This window comes from Labeo rohita, chromosome 23, assembly GCF_022985175.1.
Source record: "Labeo rohita strain BAU-BD-2019 chromosome 23, IGBB_LRoh.1.0, whole genome shotgun sequence".
In the NCBI taxonomy this organism is placed as follows: Eukaryota; Metazoa; Chordata; class Actinopteri; order Cypriniformes; family Cyprinidae; genus Labeo; species Labeo rohita.
The window spans coordinates 23,877,752-23,898,921 of NC_066891.1; the positions used below are offsets into that span (position 1 = coordinate 23,877,752).

The 21,170-nt window shown below is 33.8% G+C and overlaps 3 protein-coding genes across 3 annotated transcripts; 1 reads left to right on the plus strand and 2 right to left on the minus strand.

Annotated features, from left to right (window-relative positions):
- Nucleotides 1–1,492: 1,492 nt before the first annotated feature.
- Nucleotides 1,493–4,552, minus strand: wfdc2 (WAP four-disulfide core domain 2). The gene is made up of 5 exons (XM_051095888.1): nt 4,493–4,552; nt 4,110–4,307; nt 3,509–3,640; nt 3,252–3,389; nt 1,493–1,753 (listed from the first exon to the last, which is right to left on the minus strand). The coding sequence occupies exons 2-5, from the start codon at nt 4,204–4,206 to the stop codon at nt 1,620–1,622; spliced, it is 501 nt and encodes a 166-aa protein (XP_050951845.1). The 5' UTR covers nt 4,207–4,307; nt 4,493–4,552; the 3' UTR covers nt 1,493–1,619.
- Nucleotides 4,553–7,414: 2,862 nt separating this feature from the next.
- On the minus strand, nt 7,415–15,004 carry snx21 (sorting nexin family member 21). Its single transcript, XM_051097302.1, has 4 exons — nt 14,870–15,004; nt 13,844–14,129; nt 12,635–12,792; nt 7,415–10,653 (listed from the first exon to the last, which is right to left on the minus strand). The coding sequence occupies exons 2-4, from the start codon at nt 14,109–14,111 to the stop codon at nt 9,889–9,891; spliced, it is 1,191 nt and encodes a 396-aa protein (XP_050953259.1). The 5' UTR covers nt 14,112–14,129; nt 14,870–15,004; the 3' UTR covers nt 7,415–9,888.
- A 522-nt stretch (nt 15,005–15,526) lies between these two features.
- Nucleotides 15,527–20,284, plus strand: haus8 (HAUS augmin like complex subunit 8). Its single transcript, XM_051096750.1, has 10 exons — nt 15,527–15,660; nt 17,158–17,219; nt 17,306–17,364; nt 17,490–17,619; nt 18,047–18,148; nt 18,656–18,747; nt 19,094–19,252; nt 19,337–19,478; nt 19,626–19,767; nt 19,886–20,284. Exons 1-10 carry the CDS (start codon nt 15,596–15,598, stop codon nt 20,013–20,015), a joined length of 1,083 nt encoding a protein of 360 aa, XP_050952707.1. The 5' UTR covers nt 15,527–15,595; the 3' UTR covers nt 20,016–20,284.
- Nucleotides 20,285–21,170: the final 886 nt, after the last annotated feature.

A 21,170-nucleotide genomic window follows, 5' to 3' on the forward strand; every position in this document is an offset into this window, starting at 1 on the left:
GCCCTCCAGATTGGGTGCTATTGAATTTAAATTCTGAAAATCTTTAACACTGGTTAACTTTTACATAATAAACTCACTAGAAACCCATAACCCACAAGTGCAACATTTTTTGTTTGTGCCTCAGGGGATTTTGCGGAAGAACGTAATGTTTTTTGGAGGGATTAGGAAACTATTTGGCATCCCACTGCTGTGCCATTCTGCCTAAATTATATAAAAGAGCCTTTGCATTAGCTAATTGTAAATCTTTCTATTATCTCTTACATGAAATGGGCATTTTTAATCTAAATATGCATTTAAATTGAAATGCACAAATGTGCAGTAACTCACGGTTAAAATAAAAGTACCACTGATCAAAACAGACTATCCAAACCCCACAATATCAGCTTACTTATTTTTGCCCAGTACTGCTGACTCAAGTATGTTGTCTACAATGTGTCCTAACTAGGGACAATACAAAATAAATTTCCAAAGACAAGCAATTTGTATATTTACAATGAATGTGAAACTGCTGTGCAACATAATACAATCCCAGCCAATCAGAAGAGATTAGTTTTGTAATGTATGGTTATGAATGGGATTTTGGACAAGTGGGATTTGTAGTGGACAGAAATGGAAGCCAAGTGACTGACAAAACTGATCAGGATTTTCTAAGCAATTCTAAAAGTTTCAAGTATAATATTTTAATAACTATATATATATATATATATATATATATATATATAAAATATGGTATAAAGCTGCATTTATTTGATTATACATGCAGTAAAAAACATATTATTACAATTTAAAATAACTGTTTTCTTTTATATATGTCAAAATGGAATTTATTTCTGCGATGCAAAGCTGAATTTTCAGCCTCATTACCCCAGTCTTATTTTAAAAAAATACTAATTTCCAAACTTTTGAATGGTACTGTATAAATATATATATATATATATATATATATATATATATATATATATATATATATATATAATCAAGCATTGTTTTCTTACACACAAGATGTAAACTTTGCTTTGTTTCCCTCCAGACAAAATTCAAGGTCGGTTCACATTCTTGAAAGCTGATGCACACAAACCTCGGTTTATCACAAATTCTCTTCATTTTTGCACTTTCTTCTCTTATTACATGACTAAATTGCCAAAAGTACAGCATTACCCTGCATTCTTTGGCGGTTTTATTTCTGGTAGGTTAGTAATTTAGTTCAAGGCTTTTCCATCACTGTCATGTTTTTGCAGACAAATGTTTTGACCCTTTTGCTGCCAAACTCCTGGAGAGGATGGAAACAGAGGTCTCTTTCATTACAAGACGTCTTGCACATGTTTGGGTCTCGGGGAGGGGAACTTTTACATTCCTAAGCACTGATGCCAATGAGCTGTTATGTGAGAAGAGAACAGCCAGACAAACACTGGCATACCAAAAATACCAACTTTTCAATGAAGCAATTTTTATTGTTATTTTGTGGGCAAAAAACTCAAGCACTCAAAGAAGGTTTACTGAAACTATGAGGTTTATTTGGTGGTTATAAATGGGGAAGACTTAAGCATTAAATGGTACAAAAAAACTCAAGTGTGTATTATGCAAAATCATTTTCCCGTTGAGTCTTTCCAATGGTTGAATCAGCACGGTTCACTGCATGCATGACCACAGGTGGTTGGGCAACATTTCTGTTCAGCAGGACACTGGCCATCATGGTAACAGTATTCTGCACACATTGGAGTCCCCTTCGGTAGGGCACATCGACCAGGCTTCACTGCATGGACACAGACAAACAGTTTGTCCCCTCTCAGATATACTGCACAAAACACTCAAAGCAACATCATTTTACTTATAGAAGGAAATGGACTATAAGTATTATTTCATGTTTATTCATTTTGTAAACCCACCCTGTGCCTCGAACAGTGCTAAATGATATATAATATATAGAACAATTATTATAATAAAATAAGACTCAAGCTGAAAGGCAATAGGAAAGCTATGGAAGCTCATTTCCACCACTGAATAAAGAATAAAAAACAACAATTGCACCTTTTTATCTCATTTAATCTTTTTAAAAAAAGTCAGAATTACAAATCAGAATTTAGTTTGTATCTCGTATTTTGACTTTTTCATATGCAGTTGCAGGTTTATATCTCATAATTCTGAGAAAAAAAATTGTGAGTTTATGTCACACATTTCTGAGAAAAAAAGTCAGAATTACAAGTTTGTAACACGCGATTCAAAGAAGAAAGTCAGAATCATGCAAACCTGAGAAAAAAGTCAGAATTGTGCTTCTCTTGCATTTCTGACTTTTTCACTCAAAATTGCGAGTTTATATCTCATTCTGAGAAAAAAAAAAGTCAGAATTGTGAGTTTGTATCTTGCAATTTTGACACTTTCACTTACAATTGTGAGTTTATATCTCATTCGGAGAAAAAAAAAATCAGAATTGTGTTTGTATCTCGCAATTTGACTTTTTCATTTGCAATTCTAGCTTTATATCTCATAATTCTGAGGAAAAAAAAGTCCAAATTGTGAGTTTATATCACACAATTTTAAGAAAAATGTCAGAATTACAAGTTCGTATCAAGCAAACCTGAGAAAAATGTCAGAATTGCGAGTTTGTATCTCGCAATTTTGACACTTTCATTCGCAATTGTGTTTACATCTCATAATTCTGAGAAAAAGAAAGTTAGAATTGTGAGTTTATATCACAAAATTCAGAGAAGGTCAGAAAAAAAGTCAGAATTGTGCTTGTATCTCACAATTTTGACTTTTTCACTTTCTGAAATTCTGATAATTCTGAGAAAAAAAGTCAGAATTAGAAGTTTGTATCACGCGAACCTGAAAAAAAAGTCAGTATTGCAAGTTTGTATCTCACAATTCTAAATGTTTCACTTGCAATTGCGAGTTTATATATCATAATTAATTTTTAAACATAAAAGGTTGCATTTTTTTTTTACAGGAGCAGAAACGGGTTTTCATAGTAAGCTGACCCAAACATAAAATAAAAAAAATAATAATAATTCATACCTGTATAACAACATAATAATACTTAATAATACAAAATAACACACAAACTGAGAGGCAGAAAGAAAGCTGATCCAAACATTAATATAATATGACATAATATAATATAATACAATATAATATAATAGAATAAAATATAATATAATATTCATACCTGTACATACAACATAACAACATAAAGTAATGCTTAATATTGTAAAATAAGACAGAAACTGAAAGGCAATGAAAAAAAGTATTCATACCTGTATATGGAGCCGTACATTCATGTCCACATCCATTGCTGCAGCATTTCTCATTGTTCGGACAGTCACTGTCATTGACACAGAATTCAGCACACATTCCTGCTCCAAATTTTCTGCGTGGACACACTCCTGGCTTTGCTGTTATGACAGAGACACATATACATACCACTGCATGCTGAATGCCTTACTTTATTTATATACATGTATAATTTTCAATCTTTTAACAAAATGTGATGTTTAATTTCACGTGTTCTTACTGAAAGCAGGCGGCACACACACAGCCCCGCAGTCAAAGACACAGCACTTGTGTCCTCCAGAGCAGTCTTTATCAGAAACACATCCCCGACTGGACGGCACAACCGTCAGCTTGGCCGGACAGTGACCCACCACTACAGAAGAGCAGCATTATAGGAGAGACCAGGAAGTGATGGAAGAGTGATGGAACAGCATCCGTCAGTGGCTCTCCAATATGTGTCTCAAACTTTAAAGATACTCACAAATGCATCTGCTTTAAAGCAAAGTCAAATTCATGTCTGTGTGAGTTAGTTTCAAAATCAAATCAAACTAAATGATTTTTCCAAGTTGTAAATAAAACAAAGAGTACTGGATAATGTTTTGATGAAAATACTATAGATAACATGGACATCAGTAACATTTTCTTAATGACATTTTAATGTTGTAACCAAATGTATGTTATCTTCATGACTAGCCTTAGTATTTCAAAACAACAAACTAAAAATAAATATAGAAATACGTAAATTTGACGGTATGCATACCTGGTTAAAAAGTTTCGTAACCATGTTATACACATTTTTGCATTTCTTCGGGATGAAGCTAAAAGAACATGGATCTTCTCACCTGTGCAGTTTCGTCCTGGAGCTGCGTCTGCTGTGCTCAAGAATCCAGACAGACACAATAACAGCACACTCACTGAACAACACACTCCAGCCATCATCCTCTCGACCTGCGATCACACAATGAACTCCGCTGGAGCACAAGCTGAATCAGCGAGTCAGGAGGGGCGGAGAACTGCAAGAGTCCGTGAGACACACAACACTAAAAAAAAAAGGTGTTGCTGGATCAAAACATCTCCTGAACAAAAAACAGGATATTCAGTTCTATTTATTAGTTTACAATAATTTTACCATCATAGCTGTAAAATGGCAACTGTAAATACTCATGTTTTAAAGTTGATGTTTTAAGTAGTGTGAATACACGCCTTACGGTCGGTGAAATATTACCTAAAAAGTTGTCCAAACAAATCATACTTTTCTCCAGACTAGAAAGAATTTGGCTGCGGGATGCGCCAGTGAGCCAATCAGAAAGCTTGGAGTCCGCTCTCGACCAATAGCGTGAGTTTGAGGCGGGACGATCTGTTCTGGCAAACACTAGTAATGGAAAGTTCGGATCATTTTACCGACTCGGACCTTTGAGTCTCGTTCAGCAAAATGAACGAATCTTTTTTCAAATCATTTCGTTCATTTTAGCAAAATGTAATTAAAATGTTACGTTACTTCCCTAACACATCTACTGCTTACACAAACGCTGATCACACTACAAACAAGACAAAACTATAATGCTATAGGAAACAGAAAAGATTAATTCATTGTTTGCCTGGGTCTTTAGTGTGTGATTAGCTCACCTCACCTCTTATCTGACAATTTTTCGGTTTGAGTCGTTCGTTCATCACGACTCGCAAAAAACCGAAGACTCGAAACAGGTGAACTAATTCCAGTGCAGAACCTAATAGGATGTTGACTGAACGAATCACTCCACAAAACGATTCGTTCCTCCCGAGTCATATTAAAGATTCGTTCAAAATGAAAGAATCGTTCAATAACTACCCATCACTAATGGGCACAAGATCAAAGATCACGTATGATGTATGCAGAGTGCTTTATATATGTTAGCACCTCAGTGGTGGTTGCTCGGCTGGCACATGCAGCCAGACAAATTCTACTAGTTTAGGATGATGCAATCTTTACTTCATGGGTGCTCAGTTCCAGATATATGTATTTTTAAACCAGTTTATCTGTAAAAGCCACATGACTGCGATAGAGCATTTAAATATGTTGAGGTCAAAAGTTTACATACACCTTGCAGAATCTGCAAAATGTTAATTATTTTACCAAAATAAGAAAGATCAAAATGCATGTTATTTTTTATTTAGTACTGACCTGAATAAGATATTTTACATAAAGTCCACAAAAGAAAATAGTTGATTTTTTTTAAAAAAATGACCCCGTTCAAAAGTTTACATACACTTGATTTTTAATACAGTGTTGTTACCTGATTGATCCACAACTGTTTTTTTTTTTTTTTAGTAATAGTTGTTCATGACTCCCTTGTTTGTCCTGAACAGTTAAACTGCCTGCTTCAGGTCCCACAAATTCTTTGGTTTTTCAGCATTTTTGTGTATTTGAACCCTTTCCAACAATGACTGTATGATTTTGAGATCCATCTTTTGAATGGATCCATCTTTTTGAAAAGATTCTTTCCACACTGAGGACAACTGAGGGACTCATATGCAACTATCACAGAAGGTTCAAACACTCACTGATGCTCAAGAAGGAAAACCCATGTATTAAGAGTCGGGGGTTTAAACTTTTGAACAGAATAAGATTTTGCCTAAATGTCATTTTTTTTTTTTTTTTTTTTTATTTAGTTCTGCCCTTCAGAGGATACAGAAGATACTTGCATGCTTCCCAGAAGACAAAATAAGTTAAATAACCCTAATGTTCAAATTTAAAAACTTTTCACCCTTTGGCTCTTAATGTATTGTTTTTTCTTTTGGAGCATCAGTGAGTGTTTGAACCTTCTGTAACAGCTGCATATGAGCAGTTGTCCTCAGTGTGAAAAGATGGATCTCAAAATCATAGTCACTGTTGGAAAGTACACAAAAAATACACAAAAATGTTGAAAATGCTGAAAAACCCAACAAATTTGGCAGTTTAACTATTAAGGACATACAAGGGACTCATGAACAACTATAACAAAAAAAAAACACACACACAGTTGTGAATCATTCAGGTAACAACACAGTATAAAGAAACAAGTGTATGTAAACTTTTGAATGGGGTCAATTTTATAAGTTCAACTGTTATTTTCTCTTGTGGACTATATGTAAACATATTTTATGTGAAATTTCTTATTCAGGTCAGTACTAAATTAAAAAATAACATGCATTTCATATGATCACTCTTATTTTAGTAAAATTAACATTTTGCAGACTCTGCAAGGTGTATGTAAACTTTTAAACTTTTCATAACACACAACACTGAACAAAATGGTGTAGAAATTGTTAGTAAAACAGAGCAAGTAACACTGAATGAAACATGAAAATCTGAAGTAAAAGACTGAAGTAGTATTTTCTTGTAAGTTTGAGTGAAGATACTTTTTTGCAACATCATAGTTGGGTTTTGATTACGTACAACACAATCAAGACATAGTTGGAACTTTTAAATCTTTTATGGCAGTGTGTGGGCTGATCTGAAACTAATCTCTTACACACTGGCTAATTTTCCCCAACCTAAATTAAATGAAAACTCCTCAAATGTTGCATGGAAGCAGTTGCACAAGGATTTTTATGGAAAAAAGAACTGACTTTTCCCCTATTTGGCAGCTGCCATGCATGTTAGCAGTGCCATATTGCCATATGATTTCAAGTGAATAGAGTCCTTGTACAGAATATAAAACAGACTGTATGCACCACTTTAGAACAGATTACGCATTGACACATTAATGTGCATCCAGTGGAATGCTGTAAAGTTTTATGTGACCACTAGATGGCACATAACAGGTGTTTAAAATTGAGGTGTAGGTGTTTGTGTTGTGTAGTACTTTACAATAAAATCCCATTTGGGGCTTTTATAGAACAACAGTATGTGTGAGGAGCCAAGCCCTTGAAATTTAAAATATTGTTGGGTCAAATGTGACTCACAGATTTACAAAAAAACACTGCATTAAAAGATTATAGGGAAAGCTCTGAAAACTGGGGCCAGATGCACAAACAACTAGTCTAACCAACTAACAGTTAACCAAGAGGTAATCCTACTTTTTGGACTCAAATGAGACAAATCTGTTTTTTTAATGTAACTGACTTACACAAGTTATGACACATTATACTTTTCCATTCGCAAAGAGCAGTACAAATTCAACACATCTGAGAGTTATGTAAATACTTTATTGACCTACTGTAAATTGGACTGGAATCTTCCTTGAACAATTTCAGTGCATAAAAATCATTTGAAACACAAAATCTGAATAAAAACCAGAAAGCTTTTATTTAATGTGAAGGCCTAAAATGCACCTTTAAAACTACCAAATGTGTGAAAACCTATAAAACAGCTTTGTGAAGAGTATATTACTTTATTGCTTAAACTATACCCAACAACAATAAATAAATACATAAATAAATATATTCAAGTTAAATTTTAGTAGGTAACAAAAGGAAAAACATTAATCTGTTTAACCAGTATACAAAACATTTTGAATTTGTATGCAAAGGACAACAATTTGTAAAACAATTTGTAAGATTAGACAAAAAAAGAATGAGCTCAGATATTAAAACCTTTAATTTTGAGAGTATTCATTTAATAAAATCGCTCTGTTTGATATATATAAAGGCATCAAAGTATTTGGAAAAAATAAAGTTTAGTGTTATTTACACTGCCTAAGTAAACAGTTGTGACCTGAAGTTTTAAAAGCACTCTGAGCTTTTTGAGCATAAAGGTTAAAACTAGTTTACAGCACCAAAAGGCTGTTGTAGCAGTATCGGAGAAATTCATTAATAATTTACACCGAAAGAGGAAATTCCCTTTAGTATTCCCTTCACTAATAATGCATACTGCATTCTACACCAAAAAGGCAAATCAGTCCAAGGCAGCTGAATGTAAGCAGCAGAGTTTAGAGTAGACAGCCTCGCTTATTTCTTTCCAATGTCCTTTCTAAATAATGTGTGCTAGAAGTGCTGAAATGAAGGTTGACAGTTTCTGTAGATCAAGGCTACTAAATATGACACAAAACAACTCATGAAAGCTGAAAATAAGGCATTAAGTGGTTCAAAAGTTCTAATGGTTTAGCGCGTTTAGAATTTGAACTTCATCTACATTCATAAATGCTGTAAAATAATTTGTTACCTGGCTGCCTTAAAAATTTAAGTTCAGTCAACTCAAAAAAAGTTTAGTCAACTTGAAATGTTAAGTTTTACTAAGTAACAACTTAGATATTTGAGGTGATTCAATTTACAATTTTAAGGCAGCCGGGTAACAACCACAGCTTTTAAGTTTAGTCACTTAGTACAACTTAACATTTTAAGTTGACTAAACTTAAATTTTTATGGCAGCAGGGTAACAAATTATTTTAAGTTGACGCAACAAATTTGTTTTTTTGGTTTTTACAGTGTATAGTTCACCCAAAAATGAAAATTTGCTGAAAAATGTACTTACCCTCTGTCTATTCAAGATGTAGATGAGTTTATTTCTTCATCAGAACAGATTTGGAGAAACGTAACAATATTTAACAGTGAATGGGTGCCGTTAGAATGTCCAAAATTTAGCATTACATCACACTGTAAAAAAAAAAAAAAAAATGCTGAGTCAACTTAAAATAATTTGTTACCCTGTTGCCCTAAAATTTTAAGTTGTCACTTAGTACAACTTAACATTTCAAGTTGACTAAAATTCAAATTTTAAAGCAGTGGGGTAACAAATTATTCTAAGTTGAAACCACAATTTTTTTAAAAGTGAAATTGCTCACCAATGGATCCTATGGTGAGTGGATGGGTGCCGTCAGCATCACAATAATCCACAAGTAATCCACACAACTAAAGTCCATCAATTAACATCTTTTAAAGCGAAAAGCTGTGTCTTTGTATTTGACCAGTCCATAAGGTTTTAACTTCAAACCATAGCTTCTGGCTACCATAAGAGCAAAAAAGTCATCTTGTTTGAATCAGGAGAGAAATATGCACAAATCAAGCACCGTTTACAAGAAAAAGCAGTCTAAAATAGTTCTAAAGAAATATGTGGGTGGACTCTGATATGAAAAGACAACAAGGGATGGACTTTTTCACTGTTTTCAGGTGATATTATGGATTATGGACTCATATTTTGACTAAAATCAACAGTTTAAAGTAAAAACACCTAGGCCAGTAACTGATGGACTGGAGTGGTGTGGATTACTTTTGTGTTATTGTGATGTTTTTATCAGATGTTTGGACTCTCATTCTGACGGCACCCATTCACTGCAGAGTATCCATTGGTGAGCAAGTGATGTAATGCTAAATTTCTCCAAATCTGAACTGATGAAAAAACAAACTCATCTACATCTTGTATAGCCTGAGGGTGAGTAAATATTCAGCAGTCTTTTATTTTTGGGTGAGCTATTCCTTTAATAAATATTAACAAATTGAATCATATAGTAAAATGTTACCAAATAAAGAATAAGGCTATAATAAATGCTATTGAAATGTGCCCATGAAATGTATGTGAGTTTGAAAGTGATAGGCATGTTGTGCATTATACGAGTTAGTATTAATTCCACAGGTTTTCTTAGTAAACTATCATACATATTGCTATCAAAATCATCCCTCATAACTGCTAATACTCATATTTAAAAAAATAAAAATCCTGAATGCTTACGGGACATCTTCACTTTTGCTCTTAGCCCTGCCCAGCCCCTCGCTGTCCTCGATGCTCTCTTTAATCAGACACTCTTTTAGGTTGGGCTGATTCCCTATATCAATCCCATGCTCCTGGATCTCCTGCAAAAGAGCTTCCCAGCGCCTCTTGTCCTTCGAGATTTTCCAGGACAGCCTGACATTGGATTGGAGGAGCGGGATGAGCAGAGGGTGCAACTGATGCTGCTGCAAAGCCTCCTGGGAAGGCGCTAGATCCTGAAGGGCTCGGTCACAGTGTTCCTGAGCTTCACTGAGCTGTTCTAGTTCTTGAAAGCAGGTGACCAAGGCGGAGAGCGTGAAGAACCAATGAACCCTCTGGAGCTGGTTGAGCTGCAGGAGCTGATGGCATCCTAACTTCTCCTGTAGTCGTAGAGCATTGAGAAGAGAGCCCAGGGCGTCTTGATAACGACCCACTCGCATCAACATCTGTCCCGCACGCAGATCACCCAGGTAGAAGAACTCGAGAAATGTAGGTGTGATACGCAGTTCGGGAAGGGAGTGAAGGTGGGTCAGGTACTGCTCGAACGCCCGGCTGCGCTTGGCAATGGTCTCAGCAACGAAGTTCTTGCGCAGCTTTTTGCGAGGGAAGTACACGCCATCCATCTCATCTCCGTGACGGCGACGCAAGCGGCTGTGTAGCCGTTCAAAGTCAGTGTAGCGGCGTGTGATGATGGCGGGAGTTTTGTCAAACGCCCCAGAATGGATGACGTGAATCGTGTAGAGCTGATGAGAAAGACCACAAGTGAATTTGACTTAATGTGAAATGTGACCCTGGACCACAAAACCGTAAGTCGTAAGCAACATGGGTATATTTGTATCAATAGCCAACAATACATTGCATGGGTCAAAATTATAGATTTTTTCTTTTTTTGCCAAAAATCGTTAGGATATTACGTAAAGATCATGTTCCATTAAGATATTTTGTAAATTTCCTACTGTAAATATATCAAAACGTAATTTTTGATTAGTAATATGCATTGCTAAGAACTTCATTTGGACAACTTTAAAGGTGATTTTCTCAATATTTGGATTTTTTTTTGCACCCTCAGATTCCACATTTTCAAATAGTTGCATCTCGGCCAAATAACTAATTTTTAAAAAATTAACCCTTATGACTGGTTTTGTGGTCCAGGATCACAAATCTGAAAAACGAAACCTGGGTCCATGATATGATGCTTACGTTTTTATTTTCTTGTCTGGATGTAATAATTTATTTTAAAAATACGTAAAGAATGCAGTTTGTACAGTGAAAATTAGAGAACAGCCTTGCTCTTAGAGAAAATTTGTAGATACCTCCAAGTTATTGGTGTCAATCTGGCACCTGGTGCTAATTTCCTTAATTATATGACAAACCCTATTTACACTACCAGTAAAAAGGTTTCGAACAGTAAGATTTTTAATGTTTCTTAAAGAAGTCTCTTCTGCTCACTAAGCCTGCATTTATTTTTACAGCAAAAGTGAAAGTACAACAAAAACAGTGCAATTCTGAAATATTTTAACTATTTAAAATAACTGCTTTCTTTTTCTTGGATGAATAGAAAGTTCGGAAGAACAACATTTATCAGAAATAGAAATCTTTCGTAACATTATAAATGTCTTTTTCATCATCATAAATTTAAAGCATCCTTGCTAATTAAAAGCATTAATTTCTATCATTTCTTTCTTGAAGAGTTTTAAACATTTTTAAATAAAAGTTTTAGAGTTCCGGAGATTTTTTTTTTGTTTCATTTATTTGATCCAGAGTACAGCAAATAATATTGTGAAATATTTTTACTATTTAAACTGACTGTTTTCTGTTTGAATACATTTTAAAATGTAATTTATTCCTGTGATCAAATCTAAATTTTCAGCATCATTACTCCAGTCTTCAGTGTCACAAGATACTTCAGAAATCATTCTAATATGATGATTTTCTGTTCAAGAAACATTGTTATTTTTGTCATTTTTTCAGGACTCTTTGATGAATGGAAAGATCCAAAGATCAGCATTTATCACTTATTTATACACTTTACCCTTCAAAAGCTTTGAGTCAATATAATTGTATAAATGTTTTTTTTCTTGGGGGGAAAGAAATGATAGAAATTAATACTTTTATTTAAATTTATCAAAGGTGATGACAAAGACATTTATAATGTTACAAAAGACTTATATTTCAGATAAATGCTGTTTATAAATTCTTCTTTCTTTCTATTCATCAAAGAATCCTGAAAAATTTCTACTCAGCTGTTTTCAACATAATAGTGAATGTTTTTTGAGCAGCCAATCAGAATATTAGAATGATTTCCGAAGGATCATGTGACTGGAGTAATGATGCTAAAAACTCAGCTTTGAAATCACAGGAATAAATGAAATTTTAAAATATATTTAAATAGAAAACATTTATTTTAAATGGTTCAAATATTTCAGAATTGTACAGGCTTAATGCAGGCTTGGGGAGCAGGAGAGAACTCCTTTAAAAAAAAAAAAAAAAAACATAAAAAATCTTACTGTTCAAAAACTTTTGACTAGTAGTGTACAAAGAGTACATTTCTAAGAACTTTAATGTTTTTAAACTAAATTTTTACAAGATGAAATTTTTTCTTTTCCTTGTTATGAACAGTCTAATTTGTAATAATATAAAATCCTTCTTTGAATGTTGGTATAAATGACTGGAAATGGACTTAAATGGACTGAAATGGTTCACAGCTGGGGTTAGTGTACTTACCACATACTTGGAATTTGTCTCATGGACAACACTGGCATCAGTCACCTCAAAAATGAGTTTTTCAGGAATGCTACGAGTTCTTGAGCTCCGCCAGTTTTCTTGTAGCTGTCTGGTGATCATGTTCGAGGCTTTTGGGGAAGGACCTATCGGGCTGGTATCTATAAACCGAAGACAACATTAACTGCAACTGTGAAGCATTAAGTGAACTAAAAGTGAACTAAAAATGAAGAAGTGAAACCTGCATACAAATAGATTATTGTAAATTCAGAAGTACTATATCAAACATGTTCAAGCTTAAAAGAAGAGCTTGTTTTTAACCACACGCTGTTGAAGGATTTCAAGGTCTTTTCCATACAATGATGACCACAGCTGACATATTTTACACCACTAACACCAAAAACCACCAATTTCCAGTTTGTTTGGTGACACATCAGTTTGAATACGCAGAATGGAGAATGTAATTCAAGAACTGCAAGTCCCAAAATAATTTTTTAGTAAACACAGACCCAAATTTGAGCCTATTCCTTATTATCCTTATAATATCATTAACGTATGACTTAGACGGCTCCGGTCAATAATAACAGCATAAACTATTGTTTGAAAGGTTAACTAGTTTAAAAAATTTGTTTTACTCAATAGGAAGCATTAAACTGATCAAAAGTGACAGCAAAGACATCTATAATGTTAAAGAAGATTGCTATTTTAAATAAAAAATATTTGAACTATTCATCAAAGTACACTTAAATAACAATTTCCACAAAAATATTAATCATCACAACATTTTAACAATAATAAATGTTTCTTGAACAGCAAATCAACTTATTAGAATGATTTCTTAAGGATCGTGAGACACTTTTGGAGTAATGATGCTGAAAATTCAGTTTTGCATCACAGGAATAAATTACGTTTTAAAATATATTAACGTAGAAAAGAGTTTTTTTAAATTGTAATAAATATTGCGCAATATTACCAGTTTTACTGTATTTTTAAGCATAAAAGACTGGCCAAGATCTGACCAACCTCAAACCTTTGAACAATATTGTAAGTTTTGGATCAACAAGTGGGTAAATGACTGAAATTTCCTTTTTAACAGCTTCTGCATCCTGGACTTCAATTCGACCATGACACAAATTATTTTAATCTACTCATCTATTCAGAAGATACCTTATAATTTCAGTTTTGTAAAACATACGTGTTGTCGATGACTACCTGTGCTGCTACATGCATTATCTATTGATTCTCCAAAGAAGTCAGAGTCGCTGTCCGGCCCCGACACGTCTCCTGCATCCTCGGAGTCCAGGACCCCATCACCCTCAAAGCACAGGGTTCCTCCGAGTCTGGCCGACACGCAGTCTGTATCATCCTCGAGCTCAGAGCTTTCTGGAAATTCATCTGCTCCGTGACCGTCCGTCTCTGAAGGAAGCTCCCCTTCTTTGAACAGCGTACGGCGAAGTCTGTCGAACAGTTTAGAGGCCATTCCAGCTTTTCTCCAACCCTGAAGAGCACAAAAAACACATGATCCCACCGCGACCTTGAGAAGCATTCCTGAATACAATAATATGCGTTCACATCATGACTTTACTTATGGCAGATCCTTTAAAGTCCTGTAAAAGTATGTGTCTGACTGAGTCAGTAATGGAAACACTGAAACTTCAAACCTCTCATGAACTTTCATTGAGCTGTGAAACGAGAGAGCGGGGAAACTGATCTGTCACATAAATATTTATTATTTATTGAGGGGATTGGTGAAAAGAGCCTCACAACAGCATTGGATTTCTATCATTTCCATAGAAGAAATCTGAGTAAAAGCAGATGCCATAACAAAAAGTTTCTTCATGTGAGCATACTACAAAAAAAGTTCATAAACACTCAATATACAACTAATTTCAGACTCAGATTTGAATTTCTCCTAACCAAACTATACTCATTATCATTTACACATGAAGAAACTGTTGGAAACATTCAGGAAAGTGGGAGAGTCTTAGCTTGCTAACGTTACGTGCTAATAACATTGCGCTGAATCGGCAGCTCTTTAACGAATTAGAAGAAATTTGACATTAATTAAACATATTCATCTCTTAAATCAATCAAATATCTCATGAGCAGCACTAAAAAGTTGTCAGACGCGAGTTTGAGCTGAACTCACCCAACTTTTCCTGCTAACTATGGCTAATCCCAACATTTTAACTCGAAAGGGATAAACAAACACGTGAAACGCATGGATATCACACTTACCCGAGTTACAGACCTCTAAACTACATATGATCAGCTCTTCATGGTGCTGGAAAAATCATTTTCATCTACAAATAAAGAGACGGAGCGATGTTAACATAGATGGGAGTTATTTACGGACTATTAGAAGTGGGCGGACACGCGCTTGACAACTGACTGACAGCTATAAAACAGTAGTTTAAAGGCAGTCTTAAAATATATTTCAGAATATATCTATATATAAAATTTGGTTATAAATTATATTATATTTGTTATAATTTATATGTTTTTTGTGCTTTGTTTAACTTTTCTCAATCTGAATTATTTCGTTTATGATGATATAAATCGTTTTAAATGAAAAGTTTTTTTAAGTGTATAATTTATCTGTCATACATTTCACTAAGAGCATGCGAATATGTAATTATTTGATCTGTATATTAAAGCTACATATTTATTTACGTCAAAACTACAGCTTTTTAACATAAAATGTCGTTAAAACCAAAGTCAATTACTCCTACGTGATTCATTACAATGCAAAAAAAAGCTCATTTTGCAATGTGTGTACAGGAAAATTGTGAAACTATTTCTTAGGTTGGATTACTTTATTTCGTTCAATCACACTCCAGTGTGACAGGTGGCGCTGAACGCAACTCATATTAGCGCTTCAAGAACAGAGGAAGAAAATCAGTAAAACGCGGGTTGAGAAAACATCACAACACTCCTCTTATTGGTTTTGGTTGGTGTCACATAATGGCATCCAAAAAGCCGTTAAGTATACGTAAAGTAGAGAAAACAGCTTCAAGTGAGGCAAAAAAGTAAGGTTTCATATTTTAGTTTAAAGGCTTATTCTTTAATTTATTGAGTTAAGTTCATTGTTTATGAAAGTTTATGTAAGTTATCGTGTTGCTTGTACAATGTAAACACTCATATATACTGTACGTTGTTACCTGTATAACGTTAATGTAAATGCCAGTCTGACTCATTTGTTTTTTCATTGTTTTGTGTAAAAGTGTTATATTTATTACCTCTTATGGAAACACTTGTACATTTGAATATTTAAATATGTTAAAATATTTCCTCACCTTGACAAGCGGTATATCAATGAATAAACCAACCTGATTTGATTTAAAAATGAAACACAATGAAAATGAAACTAATTCATGCAGAAAAGGGCGTGGTAAGCTGTTAATTATTTTTATTAAGTAATTATTTGGTCAGATAAGAACTAAACGTCATGAAATACACTACCAGTCAAAGGTTTTTGAACAGTAAGATTTCTAATGTTTTTAAAGAAGTTTCTTCTGCTCACCAAGCCTGTATTTATTTGAGCCAAAGTACAGCAAAAACAGTGAAGTTTTGTAATATTTTTACGTTGTAAAATAACTGTTTTCTATTTGAGAAAAAAAAAATAAAATGTAATTTATTCCTGTCGTTTCAAAGCTGAATTTTCAGCATCATTACTCCAGTCTTCAGTGTCACATGATCCTTCAGAAATCATTCTAATATGCTGATCAAAATCATTTACTACTACTACTATTATTATTATTATTATTATTTTGTTGAAAACAGCTGAGAAGATTTTTTTCAGGTGTCTTTGATGAATAGAAAGTTCAGAAGAACAGCATTTTGTCTGAAATAGAAATCTTTTGTAACCCTATAAATGTCTTTATCATCACTTTTAATCAATTTAAAACATATTTGCTAAATAAAAGTATTAAATTCTATTATTTTCTTTCTAAAAAAAATTGACTGACTCCAAGCTTTTGAGTGGTATAGTGTGTAATGTTTCTAAAGCTTTTTATTTCAGGTAATTGCTGATCTATGGATGTTTCTGTTCATCAAAGAATTCAGAAATAATATTGATAATAACAACAACAACAGTAATAATAAAATTAATGTTTCTTGATCAGCAAATCATATTAGAATGATTTCTGAAGGATCATGTGACACTGAAAACTGGCGTAATGATGCTGAAAATTTAGCTTTGATCACAGGAATAAGTTACATTTTAAAATATTAGTTTAGAAAGGCGTTATTTTAAATAGTAAAAATATTTCACAATATTAATGCTTTTGCTGTACTTTAACCTCTTTAAAAAACACTACAAATCTTACTGCTCAAAACATTTGACTGGTAGTGTATCTGTTGCTTGAGTTAAAGTGGTTCAAAGTTCCAAACTGAATTCATTTAGACACAAAATATTGTGTGGTGGTCATTTAACTCATTCTTTTCTATTTTAATTTACACTTTAAGTTACTTGTCAGTTTCATGTATGCACTATGCAGATATTCAAACAGCCTCTCTTTTATTAGTGTATCTACTGAAAATGAGGCCAGCGGTGGAAATAACAGTGGTGCAAGGAGGAAAACCAAAGGTAAGAGCATGACATCTTCCATTCATTCAGTGTCATAACTCACTGATATTTTACTAACAGTTTCCTCTGCTCTTACTGATTTTTAGCGTCGGGCACAATTGTAAAGTCTAGGTACATGCAAACTGAAGCAAAGGTTCCTGCAAAGGTAACTGACAGCAAAGTATTGGGAAGAAACTGTGTATTATGTCTCCATAGTAATGTTATGTCTCATTTCTCTGTGTCATTTCATATTAATATCAGTGTTGATGTGTTATGTGATGTGTTCTGTAGAGCAGTGTACAGCAGTCAACGCTGCTGCCACCCAGACCGTCCTCTCCCAGAGTAAGCAACCTGCGAAAGCCAAGGGAAGGTGTATCGTCAAGACGTACAATAAGCTCTCTGACAGACATTGACTCTACCTGTGAGTGCTTGGCTAGACTATCCACCTCTTTCTTCCTGTAAGAGCAGCTGTGGCCATTTGTACATTTTATGGGTCTGGCTTCCGGTCTAGCTGTACAGCTCATTTTGCTGCTTAATATTGCAAATTGGTGTGTCTTACCATATTATTTTAATGTATTATCTTAATTTTGAACAAACCGGTTTGTTGTGCAAATAGTTTTACCGTTTACTGCACATTGTTAGTTTTCTCGTTATTTTCTTATACTTTACTTTTAATGAACCGGAAGTCTCACCCATAGGCTTACGTGGATAGATGAGTCAAATTAAATATTCACATTTGCATTTGTTGGATCTAGGTTGCATAATAAGCTTTGTTTTATTAGATAAGTTAATATTTCTTACATGATGACTGGTGAATGTAATATTGAGCATGTAATGTTTTTCCACAGTGGGCACCAGCATTATCGATTCCTCGAATGTCTTACAGTCGACAGCCTTAGATGGCCACTGCCATCCAATGTGTCCGGATTTTGATGTGTCTGTCATTAAAGGTGTGGTACTTGTAGTCTGGAGTAATATGTGTGTGTGTGTGTGTGTGTGTGTGTGTGTACTTGTTTTTGCTACATTGTGGGGACCAAATGTCCCCACAAGGATAGTAAAACCTGAAATTTTTGACATTGTGGGGACCGGCTTGAGGTCCCCATGGGTACAAAAGCTTATAAATCATACAGAATGAGATTTTTTGAGAAAGTAAAAATGCAGAAAGTTTTCTGTAAGGGTTAGGTTTAGGGGTAGGGTTAGGGTAAGGGGATAGAAAATACAGTGTGGACAGTATACAAACCATTGCGCCTATGGAGAGTCCCCACAAAGATAATAAACCAGACGTGTGTATGTGTGTGTGTGTGTGTGTATATATATATATATATATATATATATTTACTTATTTTATATTATATTATTATTATTATTATTATTTATTTATTTATTTATTTATTATTTACTTAATTTATTTTTTTAAACCAGACCGGTTTACTTAATATTTTGATTATATTTTCCAGAAAAAGTTGTGCAGCCAGACACAGCAGACCCCAAGAATGAAGAAAGGGACATGGCGATGGAGACATTTATATTGGCCTTCATTACTGCTAAGGTGTGAGGTCAAGTTAATTTAAAAGAGAAGTCCACTTCCAAAACAATTATTCACATATAATGTACTCACCTCCTTGTCATCCAAGATGTTCATGTCTTTCTTTCTTCAGTCGTAAAGAAATGATGTTTTTTAGGGAAAACATTTCAGGATTTTTCTCCGTATAATGGACTGATATGGTGCCCCAATTTTGAACTTCCAAAATGCACTTTAAATGCAGCTTCAAACTCACCCATAGGCTGCTAAGTTTAAGTTAAACAACTGAGTTTAAGTTAAACAGTGCTATATTTTCTATTCAAAATATGTATTTAAAGGCCTAATTTATAATGTTTTATGTTTTTCCATATAGATTCAGCATAACACCCGAAAACTGAGAGAGGAGGCTGAGAGGAATATTCTGGCTGTGATGGAGAAAGAGCAGCAGTTATCTGCTCAAGTTAATCGCAAGAAACGGCAATATCTGCTGCTGGAGAAGCAGAAACAGCTCAACAGTTTACTGGACTTACAGGTCATCTTCCCACATTTAACACTAATGCTTAAATCTCCATGTTGTCGACACATCTCACATCTGAGTCCCTCTTCTTTTATGCAGATTGAGGCTTTAGCTCCTGTTGCTGCTGCAGCAAACACATTTACAGAGGAGTACAAGTCATTTGCCACAGCCGTTGATGCCACGAGACACAAGCTTCCTGTGAAGAACGTACACATCGGAGAGGACGCAGGCCAGTTTTTAGGTGAGATTTGCTTAACATGGAGAAAAAAACTGTTGTAGATACTGTTGTGTAATTTGATATACTTTCTATCTGCAAATGTTTTGTCAATTCAGTTGATGGTTATAATGATTCCAGCCTAATTTATTGAATAATGTTTCTCTTGCACAGACAAAGCTGTTGAATGTCTGAATCAGAGTGAGCGTGTCTTGCAACACTACACAAAGGACATTCCCACTGATTGTGAGGCTTCAACAGCGAGTCTTAGAGAGATGAAAGATACAGCTAGTGAAATCAGCCAACAGTTGACAAGGTAGGAGCGCTTCAGTCCTCATATACGAAAGTCTCGCACCGTACAGAGCTTGATATTTTCTCTGTGCCGTTTTTATTTAAACTTGAACTGATTCTATGTGGGTTTATCTTCATTTTAGGACCGTTTCGGATCTTCTGGAGGTGTCTTCCTTAGTAAGCCGGGAGACTGTTTTGATCCAGCAGTCATTGGAGGAAGACAATATGGGACAGAGCACAGCCCAGACACTCTTCAGTACCTCCATGTCATAATATGTTGTATGAAAATCACATCTGTGTACAATTAAATAATTAAAGATTAAGCGTCAACGAATTGTAGGTATTTATTTCATATATTGCTGCAGAATGATTAAAGGAAATTGTCATGCATTAATTCAGACAGGCAATGGAGTGTTTGTTTGTTTTTTGTTTTTCTCAAAGAACAGTATTGATTCATATGTGTATTATATCAAGATAAAGCTTTTTTTTAGTTAAGAAATGGCTACTTACTTGTTAAATTTATTTTTATGGTCTAGATTGTTTAATTAACTACCCTAACAATATGTATGTATGTATGTACACTACCAGTCAAACATTTTTTTAATAGTAAAATCTTTAATGTTTTTTTTTTTTTTTTTTTTTTTTTTTTTAAAGAAGTCTCTGCTGTTCACCAAGCCTGCATTTATTTGATCTAAAGTTCAGCAAAAAACAGTAATATTGTGAAATATTTTTACTATTTAAAATAACTGCTTTCTATTTGAATATATTTTAAAATGTATTTCTGTGATCAAAGCTAAATTTTCAGCATCATTACTCCAGTCTTCAGTGTCACATGATCCTTCAGAAATCATTCTAATATGCTGATCTGCTGTTCAAGAAACATTTTTTATTATTGTTATTAATATTTAAAACATTTTTCAGGCTTCTTTGAAGAATAGAAAGATCCAAAGATCAGCATTTATTTGAAAAAAAAAAAAAAAAAACTTTTATAATTATAAAAATGAATATTTTTATTTAGCAAGGATGCTTTAAATTGAACAAAAGTGATGATAAATGCATTTATAATGTTACAAAAGATTTATATTTCTGATAAAAGCTGAACTTTCTATTCATTAAATAAACTATTACAACGTTTTTTTGAGCAGCAAATCCGAATATTATAATGATTTTTAAATGATCATGTGACTGGAGTAATGATGCTAAAAATTCAGCTTTGAAATCACAGGAATAAATTACATTTTAAAATATATTCAAATAGAAAACAGTTATTTCAAATAGTAAAAATATTTCACAATATTACTGCTTTTGCTGTACTTTGGATCAAATAAATGCAAACTTGGTGAGAAGAGATGTCTTTAAAAACATTAAAAACGTTTTGACTGGTAGTATCTTTGTGGTATCTTTATAAACTTTAAAAGACAGCTAACA